The 20,817-nt window shown below is 43.6% G+C and overlaps 1 protein-coding gene across 1 annotated transcript in view; it reads right to left on the bottom strand.

The window, feature by feature from the left end:
* LOC140388578 (inactive dipeptidyl peptidase 10-like) overlaps nt 1-19,982 on the bottom strand; it is a 1,987,526-nt gene extending 1,967,544 nt beyond the window's left edge. The window contains exon 1 of the mRNA XM_072473003.1: nt 19,433-19,982. Coding sequence (XP_072329104.1) covers nt 19,433-19,492 — 60 coding nt within the window. The 5' untranslated portion in view covers nt 19,493-19,982. The remainder of the gene's footprint in view (nt 1-19,432) is intronic.
* Between the last annotated feature and the right edge of the window lie 835 nt (nt 19,983-20,817).

Here is a 20,817-nt window from a genome sequence, read left to right as displayed (position 1 = left end):
AAGGGTTACAGGAGGTAAGACTTTATTGACAGGAAATGAGTGTCAGATGCAAGATGTTTTCGAACACTGATGTAGAACAGTTATCTTTATTAACTAATTAAAAACTTTTTTAACAAAAGACATATAGTAATGTACTTTTAACATTGATAAGCAATGAAAAGATATATACAGAGCTCTCCACTTGTACCTAAATAAAACTTTTCAGATATGAAAATACAAGACTGATATTTATTGCACTGATTTCCATTATTGCCTCGAGCGATTCTATACAAATATTTCCTGCTAGATTACCATAGCAACTCTTTTTTTTCTAAATATAACAGATTTTTGCATCTACTTAACATCCAAACATTGAGTTTTTGTTTTTCTGTTTTACCTCACCAGCAGGAATGGAAAACATTATCAGGAAATGAATCGAAGAGTGTGTTTTAAAAGGCCCATCAGTAGTGGCACATGACAAGGTAAGTGTTATTGATATAAATGTAGATGCTTGACAGACATTTCCATTACCTTAAAAGTACGTGGAATTACCGACAGCCCTCACCATCACCAAACTTCCCAGACTGGAGCGAAACTTTTATGGAGTGGTTGAAACAGGTGCTCCGCACATTCAATGTTTAAGTTTTGTAACTTAGATGTCCAACACCTGTAGCTGGATCCTTCAGAAAGTTTATTCTTCGCTCAGGATTCTTTGATGGCTCCCAATGCAAGATAACTGATTTTTACAAAGAAGTGAAGGAGTGACAAAAATTGTGATCGTGCCACTTCCCCACACCCCACCTCACTCTTCAGCACTCCCATCCGGGGAGTTACCTCCGAGCCACCGGCAGCAAATTAAACAGCCTGATACTAATCTGTTTGCTTGAGCAAGCCACTTGCAGAGGTGCGCTCAGCAATCATGGCTCGTGTCTTGTATGTTTATGAGGCTCAGGAAACTTTTTCCATCAATCCTCTGGCCACCCAGTTTGGACGTACGCTGGACGTGTAACCATGTGGCGGAGCCTGAAAACTGGTCCACAGCAAAATCTACCCAAATGTCCAGTGAGTAGAGAAGTCTGCAGCACAGTGGTTATGTATATTCAAAATACAAACATACGAATTAGGAGCAGGAGTAGGACATTTGTCCCCTCGAGCCTGCTCTGCCATTTGATAAGATTATGGCTGATCTGATTGCCACCTCAATTCTACTTTCGGTCTCCCCAACACCCTTCGACTCCGTTATTGCACATCGTTGCAAAAAATGTACGCACAAAATTGGTGGTCTTTCTAAAAAAGGGACAGAGGTGCCTTTGAGAAATGGAATTAGTTAAGGCACTCAGAGCATTAGGGGGGTCTTAAGACTGGTGTATTAGATCACTCATCCATCAGATACTGATTTCCACCAATTTTAAAGGAAAGGTAAAACAAGCAGGTGATCCAACATCACCACAATTGAAAGTTGCTCCCAGTGCTTATGGCTACACATGATCTAGGTGTTTGCATAGACATTGAATCACAAAAGAGAAAATATTTCAGTTTTGCTTCAGTGATAACTTTCAGCTTGAGGAGTGTAAAAATTCATCATCAAAAATATATTTGGAAGAAACTATGTAAAGACACATTTGTCAAAATGTTTTAAGGCAACTCTGAACTAAAGGAACAGCAAGCACCCAAACTCATCAGATGGGGAAACTTTAAGAAACTGACAAAATGGCATTGAATGTGCATTGAAGGACACAAGTGAAGTTACATGGGGTCAGGGGTGAACTAGCTGGATGGATTCAGAACTGGCTTGGCCATAGAAGACAGAGGGTAGCAGTGGAAGAGTGTTTTTCTGAATGGAGGTCTGTAACTAGTGGTGTTCCGCAGGGATCAGTGCTGGGACCTCTGCTCTTTGTAATATATATAAATGTCCTGGAAGAAAACATAGCGGGTCTGATTAGCAAGTTTGCGGATGATACGAAGGTGGAAATGGTGGTAAAGAAAGCATATGGCATGCTTGCCTTCATAGGACAGAGTATTGAGTATAAAAGCTCAAAAATAATGTTACAGTTATATAGAACGATAGTTAGGCCACATTTGGAATGCCTGTCCCGCCAGTGTGGGTTTAACCACCTTTTGAACGGCGGGACAAGGCGGCGCGGGCGGGCTCCGGGGTCCTGGGGGGGGGGGGGCGCGGGGCGATCTGACCCCGGGGGGTGCCCCCACTGTGGCCTGGCTCGCGATCTGGGCCCACCGATCCACGGGCGGGCCTGTGCCATGGGGGCACTCTTTTTCTTCCGCCTTCGCCATGGTCTTCACTATGGCAGAGACGGGAAGAGACCCCCTCCCCTGCACATGCGCGGGGATGATGTCAGCAGCCGCTGACGCACCCGCGCAAGCGCGGACCCGCGCCGCCTGGCGAAAACCTTTCGGCCCCGGCTGGCGTGGCGCCAAAGGCCTTTCCCGCCAACCGGTGGAGCGGAAACCACTCCGGCCCGGGCCTAGCCCCTCAAGGTGAGGGTTTGGCCCCTAAAGGTGCAGAGACTTCCGCACCTTTGGGGCGGCCCGACGCCGGAGTGGTTCCCACCACTCCATCACGCCGGGACCCCCCGCCCCGCCAGGTAGGGGAGAATCCCGCCCAAGGTCTTTTGGACAATGATCCTCATTTACGATCAAATTATTATAAATAGTTATCTGGCCATAATATTCCAAATCGTCAAGCAAAATCCTAGTCCTTTCTGCATATTCAACCACAGCAATTATCCTGCTGGGTCCCATGACATATTAAATGTTCTTTTTCTGCACCGAAGCACCTCAGGTAAAGTTAAGTCTGCTTTTGCTGTGCAAAGACATCTAAAGTTAATTAAACTTCATCTATAGGAGAGTCACGGTTGCAATTATGCTGCACTATTGATATGAGGCTGGCAGCAATGAATATAAATTCCAGCTTCCAAGATCAGAGTTATACTGCAGGCTATAATCTTCACGTGTACAGCGCTTTGCTGCTCCAAGGGCTACTTTGTACTGATAGGTGACTGCACATAATGGCAGATGTTGTCTCATGACATTCAAAAGGTTCAGTGCTGGATGCATTGTTGGATACATGTGGCATGAAAAGAGATTTAACACTGCACATTCAAAATTTATTATTTTTGCCAATTTTCAAAATGGATTTTCTACTGAATGGACCAAAAGATATGGCTGCTACAAGTCACATGACCACAGCGCTCGACCTTTGTACTGAGAGCTCCCACCAGGAGCTACAAACAAAAATAAATTCCTCACTCAGCCTGTGGAATTTCACACCTCATAGTACAGGCCCCTTGGATTCAATGAAAGCAGAGGAAGTGCAGACAACATGGATTCCTAACTGGAACTATCACAAAAGAAAGATCGAAGAGCATTATACTGGATGAGAAGTGAATGCCCATCTTGTCTCTCTCCTAAGGAGAAACATGAACTTCTGGCCAGAAGCACATAAATTGATTGTTAAGCTGCAGTAAAGCACTATTATGACATATCACATGACCCAAGCCTCTGGCCTTTTTAGATAGTTCAAACATTACACCTTCAGCCTCACCAGCACTCTGCTGTTTAACATCAAACTAGTGAACCACCAAGAAGCAGACCTCCAGGTAGAACAACAGTCTGCTCCTCGAAGCCTATCTCTGCTGGTGATTTCCGACTATCACCTGCAAAACTGAACCAGTCTCTAGCACAATCCCCAGCCCCTTGCGACACCCTCAAAGATAATACTAAAAACTTACTGGGTCGGTGTGAAACTCATGTCAAAGTCCGAAGCAGGTCCACCCAAGATTTTAAAGAAACTTGCCATTGTCTTTAAGGGAGAGCTGAGAAACATGAAAGAGATCGCAGTCAAGCTAAAGATTAAGGGTGAAAGCCAAGCAAGATGCTTAAAGGCTAGGTAGATGCCATCAGGCCTAAAGTAAAGGCAGAATTAGAGTGCTGGTCAAGACACGGATCCTCAAACCCGCTAATGTAAGTGATTGGGCCACACCGATAGTACCTGTGATGAAGAAAGATAGTTCGGTATGCATATAGCAATATTAAAATCACTATCGATCTGGTACTGCGTGAAAAGCAGCAACCTCGGTCTTTAATTGATGATTTATTTGCTGGGTTGCTGGAGGCGAGCATTTCAGTAAAGTTGTTCTGTCAGGCATATCTCCAGATAAATGTGGAACCAGATTCACAACAGCATTTGACACTCGTGATGCACGAAAAGCTATTCAGATATCAAAGACTTCCATTTGGCATCATGTCTGCACCTGCGTTACTTCAACGTGCCATGGATCAAATTCAAAATGAACTAGAAGGAGTCCAGTGCTACTGAGATGATATTTTAGTTACTGGGAAGGGTTAAAAAGAGCACCTTCAAAATTTAAATGCTACACTCCAGAGACTCGGAAATTACAGACGACAAGTATGGAAGGTAAATGTGAATTGTTCAAATCTTCTTTCGAATACCTGGGGCACATAATAGATGCAAAGATACTGCACAAGTTAACTTCAAAATTAAAAGCCATAAATGAGGCACCTGCCCCTCAAAACATAAATCAACTTTGATCATTTTGGGGCTTATTATGGAAGGTTTGTCTCATATCTGCCAACTATTCTCAAGCCTTTACAGGACTTATTGGGTCAAAACAGAAAATGGAAATGGGTGGATCAGTGTGAGAAGGTACTCGTACAAACTACAGAGACACGACTAAAGTCAGTAGTTTTGACACAATTTGATCCAAAATTACCCTTGCAACTGGCCTGCGACGAGTCATCCTGTGGGATGGGTTTCTCACATAATGCCCAAATGGTGACGAGAAGCCAACAGTATTTGCATCAAAGTCCTTGAACAAAGCAGAAATGAACCACACAAAAATTCACAAATTATCCAAAAGAGAATGCAACCCAACATATCCGATCCACTCCTCATCATCCTGCCACAAATGGGCTGGCAGAAAGCTTTGTTCAGATAATAGAAACGTAGAAAATAGGTGTAGGCCATTCAGCCCTTCGAGCCTGCACCACCATTCAATATGATCAGGACTGATCAGGCAAATTCAGTAGCCTAACCCGCTTTCTCTCCATACCCTTTGATCCCTTTAGCCGCAAGGGTCACATCCAGCTCCCTCTAGAATATTTCCAACGAACTGGCCACAACATCTTTCTGTGGTGGAGAATTCCACAAGTTCACAACTCTGGGAGAAAACGTTCTTCCTCATCTTAGACGTTCATGGCTTCGATGGCATTGACCTTGTCTGTGTCCGGGCGCACACCCTGCTGAGAGATCTGGTCACCTAGGAACTTGAGTGTCGACATGCCAAAGCAACATTTGGACCTGTTCAGCTTCAGTCCATTGGCATGGACACGGCGGAATACCTGCTGGAGATGGGAAACATGCTCCTCAGGGGGCGTGGACCATATGATGATATCATCCACGTACACACAAACCCCTTCAATGCCCTCCATCATCTGCTCCATGATGCGATGGAAGATCTCCGATGCCGAGACAATGCCAAACGGCATGCGATTATAGCAGTACCTGCCAAATGGTGTGTTGAAGGTGCAGAGCCTCTGCTGGACTCATCCAGCTGGATTTGCCAAAATCCATGTGATGCATCTAACTTGGTGAAAAAACGTGCGTGTGCCATCTCACTGGTGAGGTCCTCCCACTTCGGGATGGGGTAGTGTTCACGCATTAGACATTCTTATTGAGATCCTTGGGATCAATGCAGATGCGCAGGTCTCCCGAAGATTTTTTTAAAAAAAATAATTTTTATTAAAGGTTTTCATAAAATATCAATAACAAAATGAGAAAGAAAAAAGAACCCAACAGGGTTAAGTACAAAACACAATCTAAAAGAGCAACCCCCCAAACCCCTCCCCCCCCCTGTACCTAAATAATAAATTAACATTAACACCCTGACTTAAGACAACAGGTGTATACACCCCCTCAGACCCTTCCAGTGTAAATAACATAAACAAAAATAAAGTAATCCCCCCCCCCCACCTGAGCTGCTGCTGCCATTGACCAATGTCTATCGTTCTGCCAGTAAGTCTAAGAACGGTTGCCACCATCTAAAGAACCCTTGTACCGACCCTCTCAAGGCGAATTTCACCCTCTCCAATTTAATGAACCCTGCCATATTGCTGATCCAGGATTCCATGCTTGGGGGCCTCGTATCTTTCCACTGAAGGAGAATCCTTCGCCGGGCTACCAGGGACGCAAAGGCCAGAATTCCGGCCTCTTTCGCCTCCTGCACTCACGGCTCCTCTGCCACCCCAAATATTGCGAGCCGCCAGCCCGGTTTGACCCAGGATCCTACCACCCTCGACACTGTCCTCGCTACGCCCTTCCAAAATTCCTCCAGCGCTGGGCATGCCCAGAACAGAGGGTGTGATTTGCTGGGCTCCCTGAGCACCTAACACACCTGTCCTCACCCCCAAAGAACGTGCTCATCCTTGTCCCGGTCATGTGTGCCCTGTGCAGCACCTTAAACTGTATGAGGCTGAGTCTCGCACACGAAGAGGAAGAGTTCACCCTCCTTAGGGCATCTGCCCGCGTCCCCTCTTCGATCTCCTCTCCCAACTCCTCCTCCCACTTACCTTTCAACTCCACAACCGAGGCCTCCTCCTCCTCCTGCATCACCTGGTAAGTTTCCGAGATCTTCCCCACTCCCACCCACCCCCCCAAGAGCACCCTGTCCTGTACTGTGTGTGGCAGTAGCCGTGGGAATTCCACCACCTGCCGTCTGGCAAACGCCCTTACCTGTAAGTACCTGAAGGTGTTCCCCGGGGGGGAGCCCGTACTTCTCCTCCAGCTCACCCAAGCTCGCGAACTTCCCGTCCACAAAAAGTCCCCCAACTTTCGTATCCCTGCCCTGTGCCACCCCGAAAACCCTCCACCTGTTCTTCCTGGGGCGAACCGGTGGTTCCCCCGTAATGGGCACGAAGATTTTCTAACACATACCATCGAGCTGACCCAGTCAGTCGGTTCGGTTACCTTGGAAATGATACCCTGTTGCTGAAGATCCTTGAGCTGTGCCTTCTGGTGCTCCCTCAGCGGAGCCGGGACCCAGCATGATGCATGGACCACTGGCTTGGCATCAGGTCATAGCAGGATCTTGTATCGATATGGCAGCGTGCTCATCACGTCTCTGATCCTGGAATCAGCAATATCACCAAAGTGCTAGCAGGCAGAGGTTAGTTAAGAAGGAGTTGAAAGATTCATCTTGACCTTGTAGATGCTGTTTGAATATGTAGCGCTCGAAGACTTCATTGGTGTCCACTTCACAGTGACTGTCAAACTTGTCCAGGATGGTCTGAAACTTTGTCTTGTCCTGGCCTTCGGTGAAGTGAAAAGCGTTGAAGAGTTCGATGGCTTGATCACCCGCTGTTGAGAGGAGAAGCGCGATCTTCCGTGCATCAGACGCCCCCATGAGGTCTGAAGCTTCGATGTGCAGCAGAAACTTTTGCTTGAATGTCCGCCAGTTGGCACTGAGATTGCCGGAGGTCCTGAGCTGGTGAGGAGCCTGAATCTTCTCCATGGTGCTGGGATACATTCGCTGGTCGTCACGGAACGGACTGAGGTAAACCACCTAGATTAAGCAGTCTCCTGGTAGCATGTCGTGTTATGGACTCAGGGATAACACAGACTGCAACTGGATGCAGCTTTAACCAAAAGATACTCCAGACCTTGAAGTTAGTTCAATCTGATTTATTGAACCAGTAGCACAGTTAGCACAGTTCTCTATGAGTTTGACTCTCTGCTGACCTAAGTGTGGTTAATCTGTCTGGCTGAACCAGACTAGCTCTCACTCTGTGGATGTTCATCAGTGGAAAGAGATGGAGTATGAGTGCCTTGTGTCTTTTATAGTGAGATACCACCCCTGAGTGTCCTGCCTGCTCATTGGTCATGTCCTGTTCTCTGTGTTCGTTAGCTGCCTGTCTGTGCCTGTCTGTATATCATTATCTGCATTTCTGCAGATCATGACATCACCCACACAACCCAAAGATGTGCAAGATAGGTGGATTGGCCATGCTAAATTGCCCCTTCATTGGAAAAAAAGAATTTGGTACTCTAAATTTAAGAAAATAAAATAAAAGTATTGGTCGAGAAAACCATCCCTTTTGCATTCCAGGAAGTCCTACCACCACTTTGATTGGTGGATCATAATAACTGCTGTACCCTTATTGCATCTCTAATTTCCTGTTTAATGCCATCCCCAACCTCACAATTATTGTTTGGTCGTCTGTACATAACTCCCATTCACATATTTTGCCCTTTGCTGTTTCACAGCTCCACCCATACAAATTCCACATCATCCAGGCTAATGTCCTTCCTTACTATTGCGTTAATCTGCTCTTTAACTCGCAAAGTTACCCCACCCCCCCTTTCCTTTCCTGAATATTGAATACCCCTGGATGTTGAGTTCCCATCCTTGGTCACCCTGGAGCCAGGTCTCTGTGATCCCAATTACATCATATCCGTTAATGATTGTCAGCAAAGTTAATTCATCAACCAAATGCTCCTCGCGTTCAGGCTTGTTTTTTTGACATTTATTGCCCCCTTAGAATTAAAAGGTTTCTCTGCCTTCCATCTTTCCGTAAGAAGTCTTAACAACTTCTTACTGCGCTCACCCCAGTCCAATGCTGGCATCTCCACATCATGGCTTCCATTTCTCCCTTGACTGCCTTTTGTTTCTGTCTCTAGCTTACTTCCCTCCGACTTCATGCATCTGTTCCCATCTCCCTGCCATATTAGTTTAAACTCTCCAATGAAGCATTCGTTGAAGGTTACTCTTGAACCAGGATAATTGTCAAATGACTCAGCCAATTTCTGATGACATACAGGAATACAACACATTCGACACCCAAAGTTCTCCAGTATTACTCATGGTAAAACATCTGTTGCACACAGCATTTGATTTGCTGAAGAGAAGAGTAAATTGTTGACAGGAAATAGCAAAGTCAGGTTTTGCAATGTGAGAACAGTGTTAAAACACCATGGGCAGGATTTTCCGTTTCTGAGACTAAGCGTTGATGACAACGCAGAATCCGTGGACTTTTACAACAGAAAAACCGGTGCAGGACCTGGACCGATTCCACTACCGTTGAGGGGCTACAATCGATTCCAATGAAAAACGGTGCGGGGTTCGCCCAGTCCATTAACACTCTGGAGGCTGACAAGCTGTAGCCGCACATACACAATACACTCCCCACACACACTTATCCCAGCTAAAACAATGGCTGGGGCTGGGGGGTACCCAGGGGGATGTCCTGGTAGGACACCTATGTGACACCCATGGCACTAGGTTCAAAGTGGGCTGTTAGCGATGTGTGCAGATGCATGGTTGCCATGCCAGCTGCGGCAAAGGTTTTCCATGCCCATCCACCCCGACCCCACAGCCCACCTCCTGGCCACCCCCTACTACTTCCCCCATACTGGCAGAAGCTCCCCCGGCCAGCGGCATAACTGTCAGCAAACTATGACTGTGTTGGACACTTTCCGTACCGCCTCTTGCTCCCTCAGCAACCGCCGCGCCAGTTTCACAATTTTTTTAAGGCACAAGTGAACCACGCCATCAGGAACTCGCCCATCAAAGGCAAAGAATTGTAGAGGCCTGGAGGAACCGGGTCGGGCCCGCTAATTATATGTAAACGGTATCTACTGTATGTGTGTTCCGGAATGCGACGCCGCTGTCGAGGTGCTGGAACATTATGATTGCCGTCAAATCGTCACCTGCCGCGATTTCAGTGTCGGAACCGATTCTCCGTCCAACCGCCTTCCCCGATTTTTCGCCCAATCGCCTTCCCCGATTTTAGCGTCGGCTAATGGAGAATCCTGCCCCATGTTTTTCAGAAGGGTCAGGAAGTATTAGCAAGGAACTATACCAGCAGTGAGATGTGGATGCCTGCCATCATCGTAGCATAGACTGGACCGGACCGATCCTCTAATCCTCTACCCAATCTGATGTAGCGTAGAGAAGACACACTGATCAACTTTTAGCAACTAGAACTAGTTTGCCAGACCAGGTTAAAGTCCAATAGGTTTGTTTCGAATCACTAGATTTTGGAGCACAGCTCCTTCTTCAGGTGAATGAAGAGGTGGGCTCCAGATACATATATATAGACAAAGTCAATGATGCAAGACGATACTTTGAATGCGAGGCTTTGCAGGTAATTAAGTCTTTACGGGTCTAGACGGAACAACTCGAGAGAGGGACAATCACAGGTTAAAAGGTGTGAACTGTCTCAAGCCAGGACAGTTGGTAGGATTTTGCAAGCCTAGGCCAGATGGTGGGGGGTGAATGCAATGCAACATGAATCCAAGGTCGCGGTTGGGGCCGTACTCATGTGTGCGGAATTTGGCTATAAGTTTCTGCACGGCAATTCTACGTTGTCGCGCGTCCTGAAGGCTGCCTTGGAGAACACTTACCTGAAGATCGGAGGCTGAAGGCCTTTGACTGCTGAAGTGTTCCCCGACTGGAAGGGAACATTCCTGCCTGGTGATTGTCGCGCGATGTCCATTCATCCGTTGTCGCAGCGTCTGCATGGTCTCGCCAATGTACCACGCTTCGGGATATCCTTCCCTGCAGCGTATGAAGTAGACAACATTGGTCAAGTCGCATAAGTATGTACCACGTACCTGGTGGGTGGTGCTCTCACATGTAATGGTGGTACCCATGTCGATGAGCTGGCACGTCTTGCAGAGATTGCCATGGCAGGCCTGTGTGGTGTCGTGGTCGCTGTTCTGAAGGCTGGGTAGTTTGCTGCAAACAATGGTGTGTTTGAGGCTACGCTGTTGTTTGAAGGCAAGTAGTGGGGATGTGGGGATGACCTTGGCAAGATGTTCGTCTTCATCGATGACATGTTGAAGGCTGCGAAGAAGATGTCGTAGTTTCTCTGCTCCGGGGAAGTACTGGACGATGAAGGGTACTCTGTCGGTTGTGTCCTGTGTTTGTCTTCTGAGGAGGCCGGTGTGGTGTTTTGCTGTGGCGCGTTGGAACTGTCGGTCGATGAGTCAAACGCCATGCCTGGTTCGTACATGGGCATCTTTCAGCATCTGTAGATGTCTGTTACGCTCCTCCTCGTCTGAACAGACCCTGTGTATGTGGAGGGCTTGTCCATAGGGGATGGCTTCTTTAATGTGTTTAGGCTGGAAGCTGGAGAAGTGGAGCATCATGAGGTTATCCGTGGTCTTGCGGTAAAGCGAACTGTTCAGGTGACCATCCTTGATATTCGTACCTCAATATGCCAACATCTTCATGCACAAGTTTGAACAAGACCTCCTCACTGCACAGGACCTTCAACCGACGTTATACACCAGATACATCAATGACATTTTTTTCCTTTGGACCCACAGTGAAGAATCACTGAAACGACTACATGATGACATCAATAAGTTCCATCCCACCATCAGACACACCATGGACTACTCCCCAGAATCGGTTGCATTCTTGGACACACTCATCTCCATCAAGGACGGTCACCTCAGCACTTCGCTTTACCGCAAGCCCCCACCATCTGGCCTGGGCTTGCGAAATCCTACCAACTGTCCTGGCTTATTCACACCTCTTTAACCCGTGATTATCCCTTTCTCTAGTTGCTCCGTCTAGACCTGTAAAGGCTTAATTACCTGCAAAGACTCACATTCAAAGTATCGTCTTGCATCATTGACTTTGTCTCTGTATATGTTTCTGTAACCCACCTCTTCATTCACCTGAGGAAGGAGCTGTGCTCCGAAAGCTAGTGATTCGAAACAAACCCTCCCACAGGTTTCCTCCCACAGTCCAAAGATGTGCAGGTTAGGTGGATTGGCCATGATAAATTGCCCTTAGTGTCCAAAATTGCCCTTAGTGTTGGGGGGGGGGGGTTACTGGGTTATGGGGATAGGGTGGAGGTGTTGACCTTGGGTAGGGTGCTCTTTCCAAGAGCCGGTGCAGACTCGATGGGCCGAATGGCCTCCTTCTGCACTGTAAATTCTATGATAATCTATGAAACCTGTTGGACTTTAACTTGGTGCTGTAAGACTTCTTACTGTGCTCACCCCAGTCCAACGCTGGCATCTCCACATCATAGTTTGCCAGAGACAGAGTCTACCAAGAGTTTGCAACAAACTGCGGCAAAAGACGACGTAGACATTCCTGAGAACCTGACAATACCAGAAACAACTGTGGGAGACAACGGAGGACACTTCAACATCAAGTCAACCTGCAAACATGATGTTGACCCCGGTTGACTCAACGATGAATGGCATTCCAAATAAACCAGAAACACCAGAGGCTGCAGTCAACATGAAAAAGCAGACGCCTGAGATTCGTCAACCAAACACACTGAAATCGAATCCTCCGAAACATCTAACTTATTGACTGTTGTTTTTATTAGTTGTTCATGTTGTAAATTTTGATTGTTAACTCATATTGGGATGATTCAATGGCCCCATTGCACCCGATTTAGAATCATAGAATCCCAACAGTGCAGGAGGAGGCTATTCGGCCCACCGAGTCTGCAACAGCCCCCTGAAAGAATACTTCACCCAAGCTCACTCCCCCGTTCTTTCCCATTAACCCCTTAATCTAATTACTCATCTTCTTGGACACTAAGGAGCAATTTAGCACAGCCAATCCACCTAACCTGCACATCTTTGGACTGTGGGAGGAAACCGGAGGAAACCCACACTTACATGGGGAGAATGTGCAAACTTCACACATACTGTGCAAACTCCACACAGTCAGTGACCCTAAGGCCTAATTGAACCCTGATCCCTGGCACTGTGAGGCGGTAACGCTAATTGCTGTGCCACCGTGCTGCCCCTTTGTGTCAGGGTTGAATTTGTGAGGCCTGGATCAGAATTCGCGATGCTCGAAACGTCTCATGAGATTCAATGGAATCTCGTGGCATGTTGCAATCTGGATCTCGCGCTTGCTGGGCAGGATCCAAGCATGCATATTTAAATGATCATTCAGCTCATTTAAATCTGTGCTCGCCCAATTCACCCGGGGCCCAGGATTCACCGGCCTTGCCAATGAGCTTTGACAAAGAGTCATCCAGACTCGAAACATTAGCTCCCTTCTCTTTACATGGATGCTGTCAGATCTGCTGAGATTGTCTGGTATTTGCTGTTTTTGTTCTTGAAGACAAAGTAAGCGCCTGTCTCCCTCCCATCAGTAACAGTATATTGTTGCCTGGAAATCCAATGGTAAACGCAATTTCAGATCAGGTTGAAGTTATATTGTTATATTGTTCTTCGTATGGAATACAATTTGGATGAGACTGTGTCTTGAAGCCAGGTTGGGCCCAGTCTGTTCAAAATTTGTTGCATTGGCAAAATAAAAAAATATAATGGCCGGGATTCTCCGAAAATGGGGCTATGTCCCCATACCCGCCGGAAAACCGGCGTGAATCACTCCTGACCTTTTTTAAAAAGTCTGGAGTGATTCTCCGACTTCAGGAGGATAGCAGGGCCCTGGCGTGCGCCGCGCAGCTTCTGCTCCCGATACGGGACCCTGCTCTTCCGGCCGTGAGTCCACGGACCCTGCGCGGCAGCCGTGTTCATGCCGGCCCCCGTGCAACAGGGCGGAGCCACACAGCTGGCCGATGCAGAAGAAGGTGAGACCCCCCCCCCAATCACGCGCGTCCGTCGATCGGTAGCCCCCGATCACGTGCTTGGCTGGCGTGGAGGCCCCACCCGGAGTCTGATCCCCCGCCCCCCCCACCAGGACGGCACCGTGGCTGGGTGAAACCATACGGGAACCACGTTGCCGGATCGGCTGCGGAGAATCGCCGTGGGGGCCTCTTTCTAAGGCCCCCGACCGGCGCTGCATCGACCACGCACGCGCGACTGGCACCGATTCTCCGGTTGCCGGAGAATCGCGTCCCACCCTCGGAGCCGATCGCGGGTCTCAGACCCCATTCTCCGCCCCCGTGCCGAGCGCAATATCGGTGTGGAGGCTCGGAGAATCCCGGCCAAAGTCTTTCCATGAATTGTATTTCTGTAAATTGTCATCTTGCATCATATGTACAAAATGAGGTAGCTGAAAAACAAGGTATTCTCTTCATTAGAAAATGATGCAAGAGCACGCAGCATGGCTCTGAACTTCAGAAGTTGCAATTACTAACTGTGCAAGATCAAATTTGACAGAGTGATGTCCCCAAGAAAAATCACTGAGACACAAGGGATTCCCATTGAATAACAGTTAAGGTGGCTTGAGTAGGCACTCATTAATATGCAATCGTATTCACATGTGACAATGCCTTACGACAGACTGAAACAGTTGTAATGGATTATCTCCAAATTAAGACACAAGAAGATTTCGAGGGGGGATTCAAGGATAATGGAATTTGGTGCATCTCTGCTTAAATGCAGGAGTGCCACAAATCCCTGATGATCCTGCAGCCACTGCAGGCCTAGGCCTCAGATGAAAATATGTAGCATCGCTGATTTGCAAGATATTTGTGGGTCCCAAATGGTCATGCAGCATCACAAAGAAAATGCTCTCTCAATCAGATCATGTAGATAAATTAGTTCTGCTGAACTATATTTCTCACTTCCTTAACTTCCCTTCTTACAATACAGGTTGCTTCTAGATTCTTTAATATCCTTATTATTTCATTTTAGTCCCATTTCTCCTATATAATTTTCAATATGCATTAAAAAATTACAGCCTTGCTAACTTCATCAATTTGGGTTGACAGATTAGATGTAATAACAAAAGGACTGTAGAAAGTAATTGAACAATATCTTGATCTATAAATAACTGTATGTTTATACTTCAACCTGCTTGGATAGTCAAATAAATGGGGCAAAGCATTGCTTGGTCATCATAGTACAGTAAATTGGCTGGGCCTTGGAAGATTATTTAAATTGAAAACACAATGGGCTGAAAGTAATAACAAGATGGGAGATTAAAAAGTGCTACTTGATTAGGTCACGACTTTATTACACTAATTACAATAAGGCAGAACTAGAGAAAGTACCAAGGCATCTTTACATCTTAACCTTGACAAAATCCAATGAAATCTGTTTTAAATCCCTACTGTTTCAGTAATCTCATGGCATGTGATAGTACATTAGAAATACAAATGCTCAGCACAGTCATACCTCTGGCAATCTCTTTCCTATTTCTCCAGGAGTGAGGGTTTTAAGATTTAAAATGAATTGCTCCAGTAAGCAACATGACAAGAACAATAAAACAGCATCAAGCTATGCAGCCTTTACTGTTCGTATAAATCATATGCCGATTAACATCCCAGTGATGAGATCTGAGTGAACTGGAAAACTTTATTCTATGCCATCTAAAATAATGGCATTTGATTTAGCTATCAATTAATGAATAATGATACCTCAGAGGTGAATAATTCCAATGGTGAACTTTGCACAGTAGAATGTGCTATTGCATACAAGCTACCGTGCCCCATTTTCATCGTTAACAATGTTTTTTTTATATAAAAAAACGACTCACTTACATTCTTGTCTGAATTCTAATTGGCAGACAACAGGGACACAAGAAGTTAATAAAAATGCATCTAGCCTTTGGCAGGATGAACTTCACATCCATTCTTATGTGCATATTGGTGTTTGTGGCAAAAGAAAGGAAAGACTGGAGCTCTCTGCTGCCATTTCTTTTATGCAGGACACACCATAATTGTTCATACATTCATATTTCAGATGAAAGCTCAGCCTATTTTACTCTGTATGCAAAATAACATAATCCTACAATATGTGTTGTTTTGTACTCTTGTATGAAAACATCTTATTGTGCTCATTGTTAACCCCAGACTTGCCTCAGTCTCAAGACTGAACAAATATTACTTTTTATCTTCAGCAATCTGGCTTCTGAAGAAATCATTTAAAGCAAAGCAGGATTTGCCTGCTTTGATCATTTGTACAGGAAGGCCAGCATTCATGAGATGGAGGTTGTTCGTATCTAATACTGTAATGTGTACCTTTGCACCTGGCAGAATGGGCAAAACCAAACAAAGTAAATGGTTTGAATCAAAAGCTGCTGGACACTAACATTTCAAAAGAACGATCATTGAAATGGAAATTATTTTTCTAGAATTGCTTGTCACATAAACACTAATGGACAAGTATTGGTGTAATCTATTATTAAAAAATGACCACTGTGGGGCAGAGTAGCTTTAAACATCTCCAAAATAAATCATTTTGCAAGATTTGGCCTCAAAGAACATGAGCTGCAGATATTAATATTTTAACATTCTTTCCATCAGAGCTTGTTTCAATAACTGAATATCATGTCACATAACCCATTTAATTACTGTTCAGAGATTGCACCATCTAATCCTCTATTCCCTAAAATACCTGAATATCATGTCATATAACCTATTTAATTATTGTGCAGAGATTGTACCATCTAATCCTTTATTCCCTAAAATCCCCAGATGTAGTGTATCATTTTACCATTGCAATATCATGGCTTTCTACCAATATCCTCGATACAATGCCTAGTTCAGTTCCCTAAGCTCTCTGTGCAATACTGTACAACCCTCTGCTAGTTTATAGCTAGCACTGCAGTGCAGGCATCCTACAGAACTTGTGCAGAAACGCTGAAGAGTGGTGCTGGAGATATAGTGGGAAATAACTGAGAATACTAAGCTGCTCTTTAGGTATTAAAGGATTCACTTCAAATTCTTAATGCAATAATATTAATGCAGCTCTGTGTACTACCAGAGAGTCAGTGAATCAAACACTGTAAGTAACGCAGAATTGTAAAATAATTGGATTATTTTAACTCATACAGCGCTGAATATTATTCTGTGCAATACTGTATTTCTTCAGATATCAATAAGATCATTTCATGAATCAATACTGTGGTTATTACAAAATGGAGAGGGAAGAACAGATCTTCCCTCGTTTTTGAAATGCATATGTATAAACATTTAATTAATAATTCATTCATTTATTAATTAATGTGCCATCAATCCTGAAGATAATATAAAATAAAAATCCCAGAACAGAGGTAGCACGTGTTTTAAGACTAGGGACATGAATAAGTATTATTTAAGCTTCTAATGTGTCTAACAGATTGCAAAGATGGTGTTATTGTCAGCATTAGTTTCATTCACTAGATCTACCTCAAGTGAAGAACACCACCTAGCTAAACCTAAGTTAATGGCCACTGTTGTGAAGTGAAAGCAACAAGAAACATTATCAGATTTAAAAAACTGAGCTTAATTATTGAAATATTAACTTAACAAGTCAACATTGAATCACCATGAAATTCTGGAAGAACTTGGACTAATTTAGTGTGAACAGTGGACTTTTTAAAAATAAGAATGGGAAGAAACTAAATAACAGCTTTCTTGATGTTACGATGGATTCGACCTACTCCCAAAATACAAGTCCTATACAGTGGCTAGAGTTCATCGGTAGAGCACAGATGCTTGGCGCACCTGTGTGGACTTGTGTAGTAAATAATAAATTTATAGAAACCTGCATTTCTAATCTTTTATTAACATTGCAAAGATCGTGAAATAAAGTTTTCAATTTCTCATTGGCGATTTAGTTTTACTGTGAAAGATAATCGGCATCTCTCGAATATTATTTCATTTTGGCGCTATTTACTATCCAAAGAATGCAAATTCTATCAGATGATATGGTACTGAATATTGAAATAGACAAAAATATAAAATAAATTAATGTTGGTTGACATAATCTCTAAAACCGTAACGTGTTTGGCTTTTAAATAAAACACTGTACAGAATACACCACAATCAGATAATACTCCTCATTGTGTTAACTGGATATTAAGATATTAAGTAACACTTTGAATGATTCGCTATTCTCCATTTCAATAAAGCCTGCCAATATTCAACTTATATTAAAATAATGTTATGATGTGCTCATGTATGTGTGTTAAATAATGTGGAATAAAATCATGAGTCCATTTGAAAATAGGCAGCAAAAGTGAAATGTTTGTTGAGTTTTGTCATTCACAGCAAAGTGCAAGTTATTAAAAAAACACAATGAAAATCCACTTATTATTCTCCATGATCTACATGTTGGATTTTATCTTAATATCCAGTTAACACAATGGGCATGCTGGAAATTGTGTATCCTATGGCTTCTATTTCAGTAGTCTTGGAAACAGAATGCGCTTTGAAAGTATTAACCCTTCTTTCAGCCTAAGTCTGCATTTAGGTTGCAACAAAATGCACTCCGTAGAGCATTAACTTACATTTCTTTCAGCACTGCTACTTTAACTTTTTGTTTGAACAATATGTTACAAACATGGAACATCCTATAAATAGATTGTATGCAATTAACAGACAGAAGTAATATTTTGAGCTGACCTCATGAAAACTAGAACTTCATGTTGTTCTGGTGTCTTTGAATTGGATGTGAAAGATTCTTGCTTATCTCCACATATTTATTCTCACTTTAGGGTGCCTCATATTTCGACATAATAACTCCAGCCTAATTCAGATTTATGATGAATACATTGTTCTGAATGTAGTTATGATCTAGAATAATTCTCTAAATATAGCCACCTCAATCGATTGCTGTGTATTTGTTAACATCGAATTACTGTGAAATGTCAATCTTATTGCAATTCAGTCCATAGGAGGACAATGTTGACATCAGAAAGATTTGTATGGAAGAAGTTAGTTTCCCCATCCTCAGCCATTAGAAATCATATAGCTTTGGTGAAGCATTCAGTAATCTCAACCAATCCACTTCTAGATTGTGGTAAATCCCATGATAAACTGAATGACAAGAGATGAATTATAGCATAACATACACTGAATACAGAGCATTTCTACAGCAGTGAGACTCTGTCCTCCTTCCGGTTTCACTAGTTACACAATGACCAGAGAGTTGACAGTGTATATTTACTATCACTAATTGTTATGACATTACTAGATTCTAATTCAGGAAATCACTCCATCCTATTCATATCAGCAGCTTTTTCAAATGTGTGGCAGACTCCAATGTAACCTTGACAAGCAAGCAAATAAAGGAAGGTTCTTACACTGTAGCTCTGTCTACTGCAGGTTTATGCCTCAGCTGACAGTTGCTGAAAGCACAGTCTCAGGATTGTAAATAACCAGTTTCATCTCACAAAGCAATTCAAAAAAGGTACGGAAGAAGACAATGCTGAAGCTTAGAGTTAAGCAAGTACGTTCTGCTTTGAATAAAATGTTAGGAAACTTCAACGGTTAAACCTGTTTATTCTGAGCTCCAAATAAAAATATAGCATGGAACCAGTAATATTGTTAATAAACCAGCTTTTAGTTTGCTCACATTTTCAAGAAAGATGAGTTCACATTTCTATGATTCAAGAAAAGATGATAGGAATTCTGCTGTGACATATATATAAAAAAAACTCACTGTAAAATATCAGCTTATATGGACCATCACATATAAAATTATTCTGCTACAACTGAATGTGGAAAAAGAAAAAGAAAACATGTCTTAAGAGACCAGTACCTGGTCTTGTTGCTGTTGGCTTCCCCTCCCCATGTTAGGCTGCTCCTTCATGGCTGTCATTGTAGATTTTGGGTACACTTACTCACTCGCAGTTCAGTATTAGGCTCCTAACTTGGCAGCTGATGCATGACAGGTCTCTTTCTTGAAAGCTTGGAAACTGCAGCTGAAGATAACAGTAAAGCAGCAGCCCTGAAGTTCCCACTGCCTGGCCTGCCAACCTGCTGCAAGTACCCTTAATCAGGGCCAGTGCTAAAATGAAGCAGCAAATGTGAAGAGGCGGATAAAAATTAAACTGTCAAAATACCAGGCGCTAGGCAGTCCGAGTGACAAGGTGCCAACACACCTGTGTGCTGTAATTCACATTCTCAAGGAACTTGGGAACAAAAAGACAAGGCCAAGGGCAAACCTCAAAGCTCAACTGCAAGCATTTAAAACCTTACTGTCATGTCAGTAAATGACAGAGTCTGACAGGTAAGCTCTCGCTGCTCTCTGCTCTCTTCTGCAGTGTTCGCTGCCACTGATTAGCACATCTGGAGGAAAATCAAATGTCAAATTCAGTTTCCCTCCCTCAGCTGGAAGAAACCATTTCAAATGAAAAAAGGAGGGAGGGAATTTTACTGTGAACAGCGATGATCAAACAGCAGCAATAAGCAGGCCACTTAGTGATTAGTCAGGTCCTTCCTAGCAACCTCGTCTGTTAGTAAGGATGCAAGTGCTGCTTCATGCAAATTAGCAGCGTTAATAAATACAGTGACCCACCATGCTGCAATGTATATTCTTTAATTATGCTGCTTGTGAGAAATAATGAAACCTTAAAGTAGTGAGTGCATAGAGATAGCTCGCTGCATTAAAATATCAATTAACTCATCTCCATGGAAATACATGAGAGTTGTTAGTGCAGCCTTAGAGGGCAGTCAACATGCTGTGACTAAAGGCAAATCAAACCAGGTCTGTTGTATTTAAAAAAAAATCTGTGTTATAAATGGATGACTTTATAATAATTGTGTGTGTCGATATCTTTGCAATGTTTGGTAAGGCAATACTTTAGAAATTTTTGCTTATATTGAATCATAACTGATAACCACATATCTTCCAAATTTACTGTATTTAGGATTGTGAGAATGTGTAGATTTCAACTGATATAAATGTGATATTAATATATTAAATCTGATGTAAATGCGATGTTCTTGTCTGCACAAATACTAATCATTTTCAAAACCAGCTTATAAAATCAGTTGTACAAAATGCAAATAAAGTTCACAGAACATTACATTCATATTTTTGTGAAGTAATTAATTCAAATGAGTTTAATGGAATCAGTTTATTTCTGCAGTGCCAGTTTCTCATTTATAAATAATTGATAAGGTGGAAGAGATGTTATTTTC

Source organism: Scyliorhinus torazame, chromosome 2 (assembly GCF_047496885.1).
Source record: "Scyliorhinus torazame isolate Kashiwa2021f chromosome 2, sScyTor2.1, whole genome shotgun sequence".
In the NCBI taxonomy this organism is placed as follows: Eukaryota; Metazoa; Chordata; class Chondrichthyes; order Carcharhiniformes; family Scyliorhinidae; genus Scyliorhinus; species Scyliorhinus torazame.
Note: the sequence above shows the minus strand (reverse complement) of the source record. Positions and strands in the feature narration are given on the sequence as shown.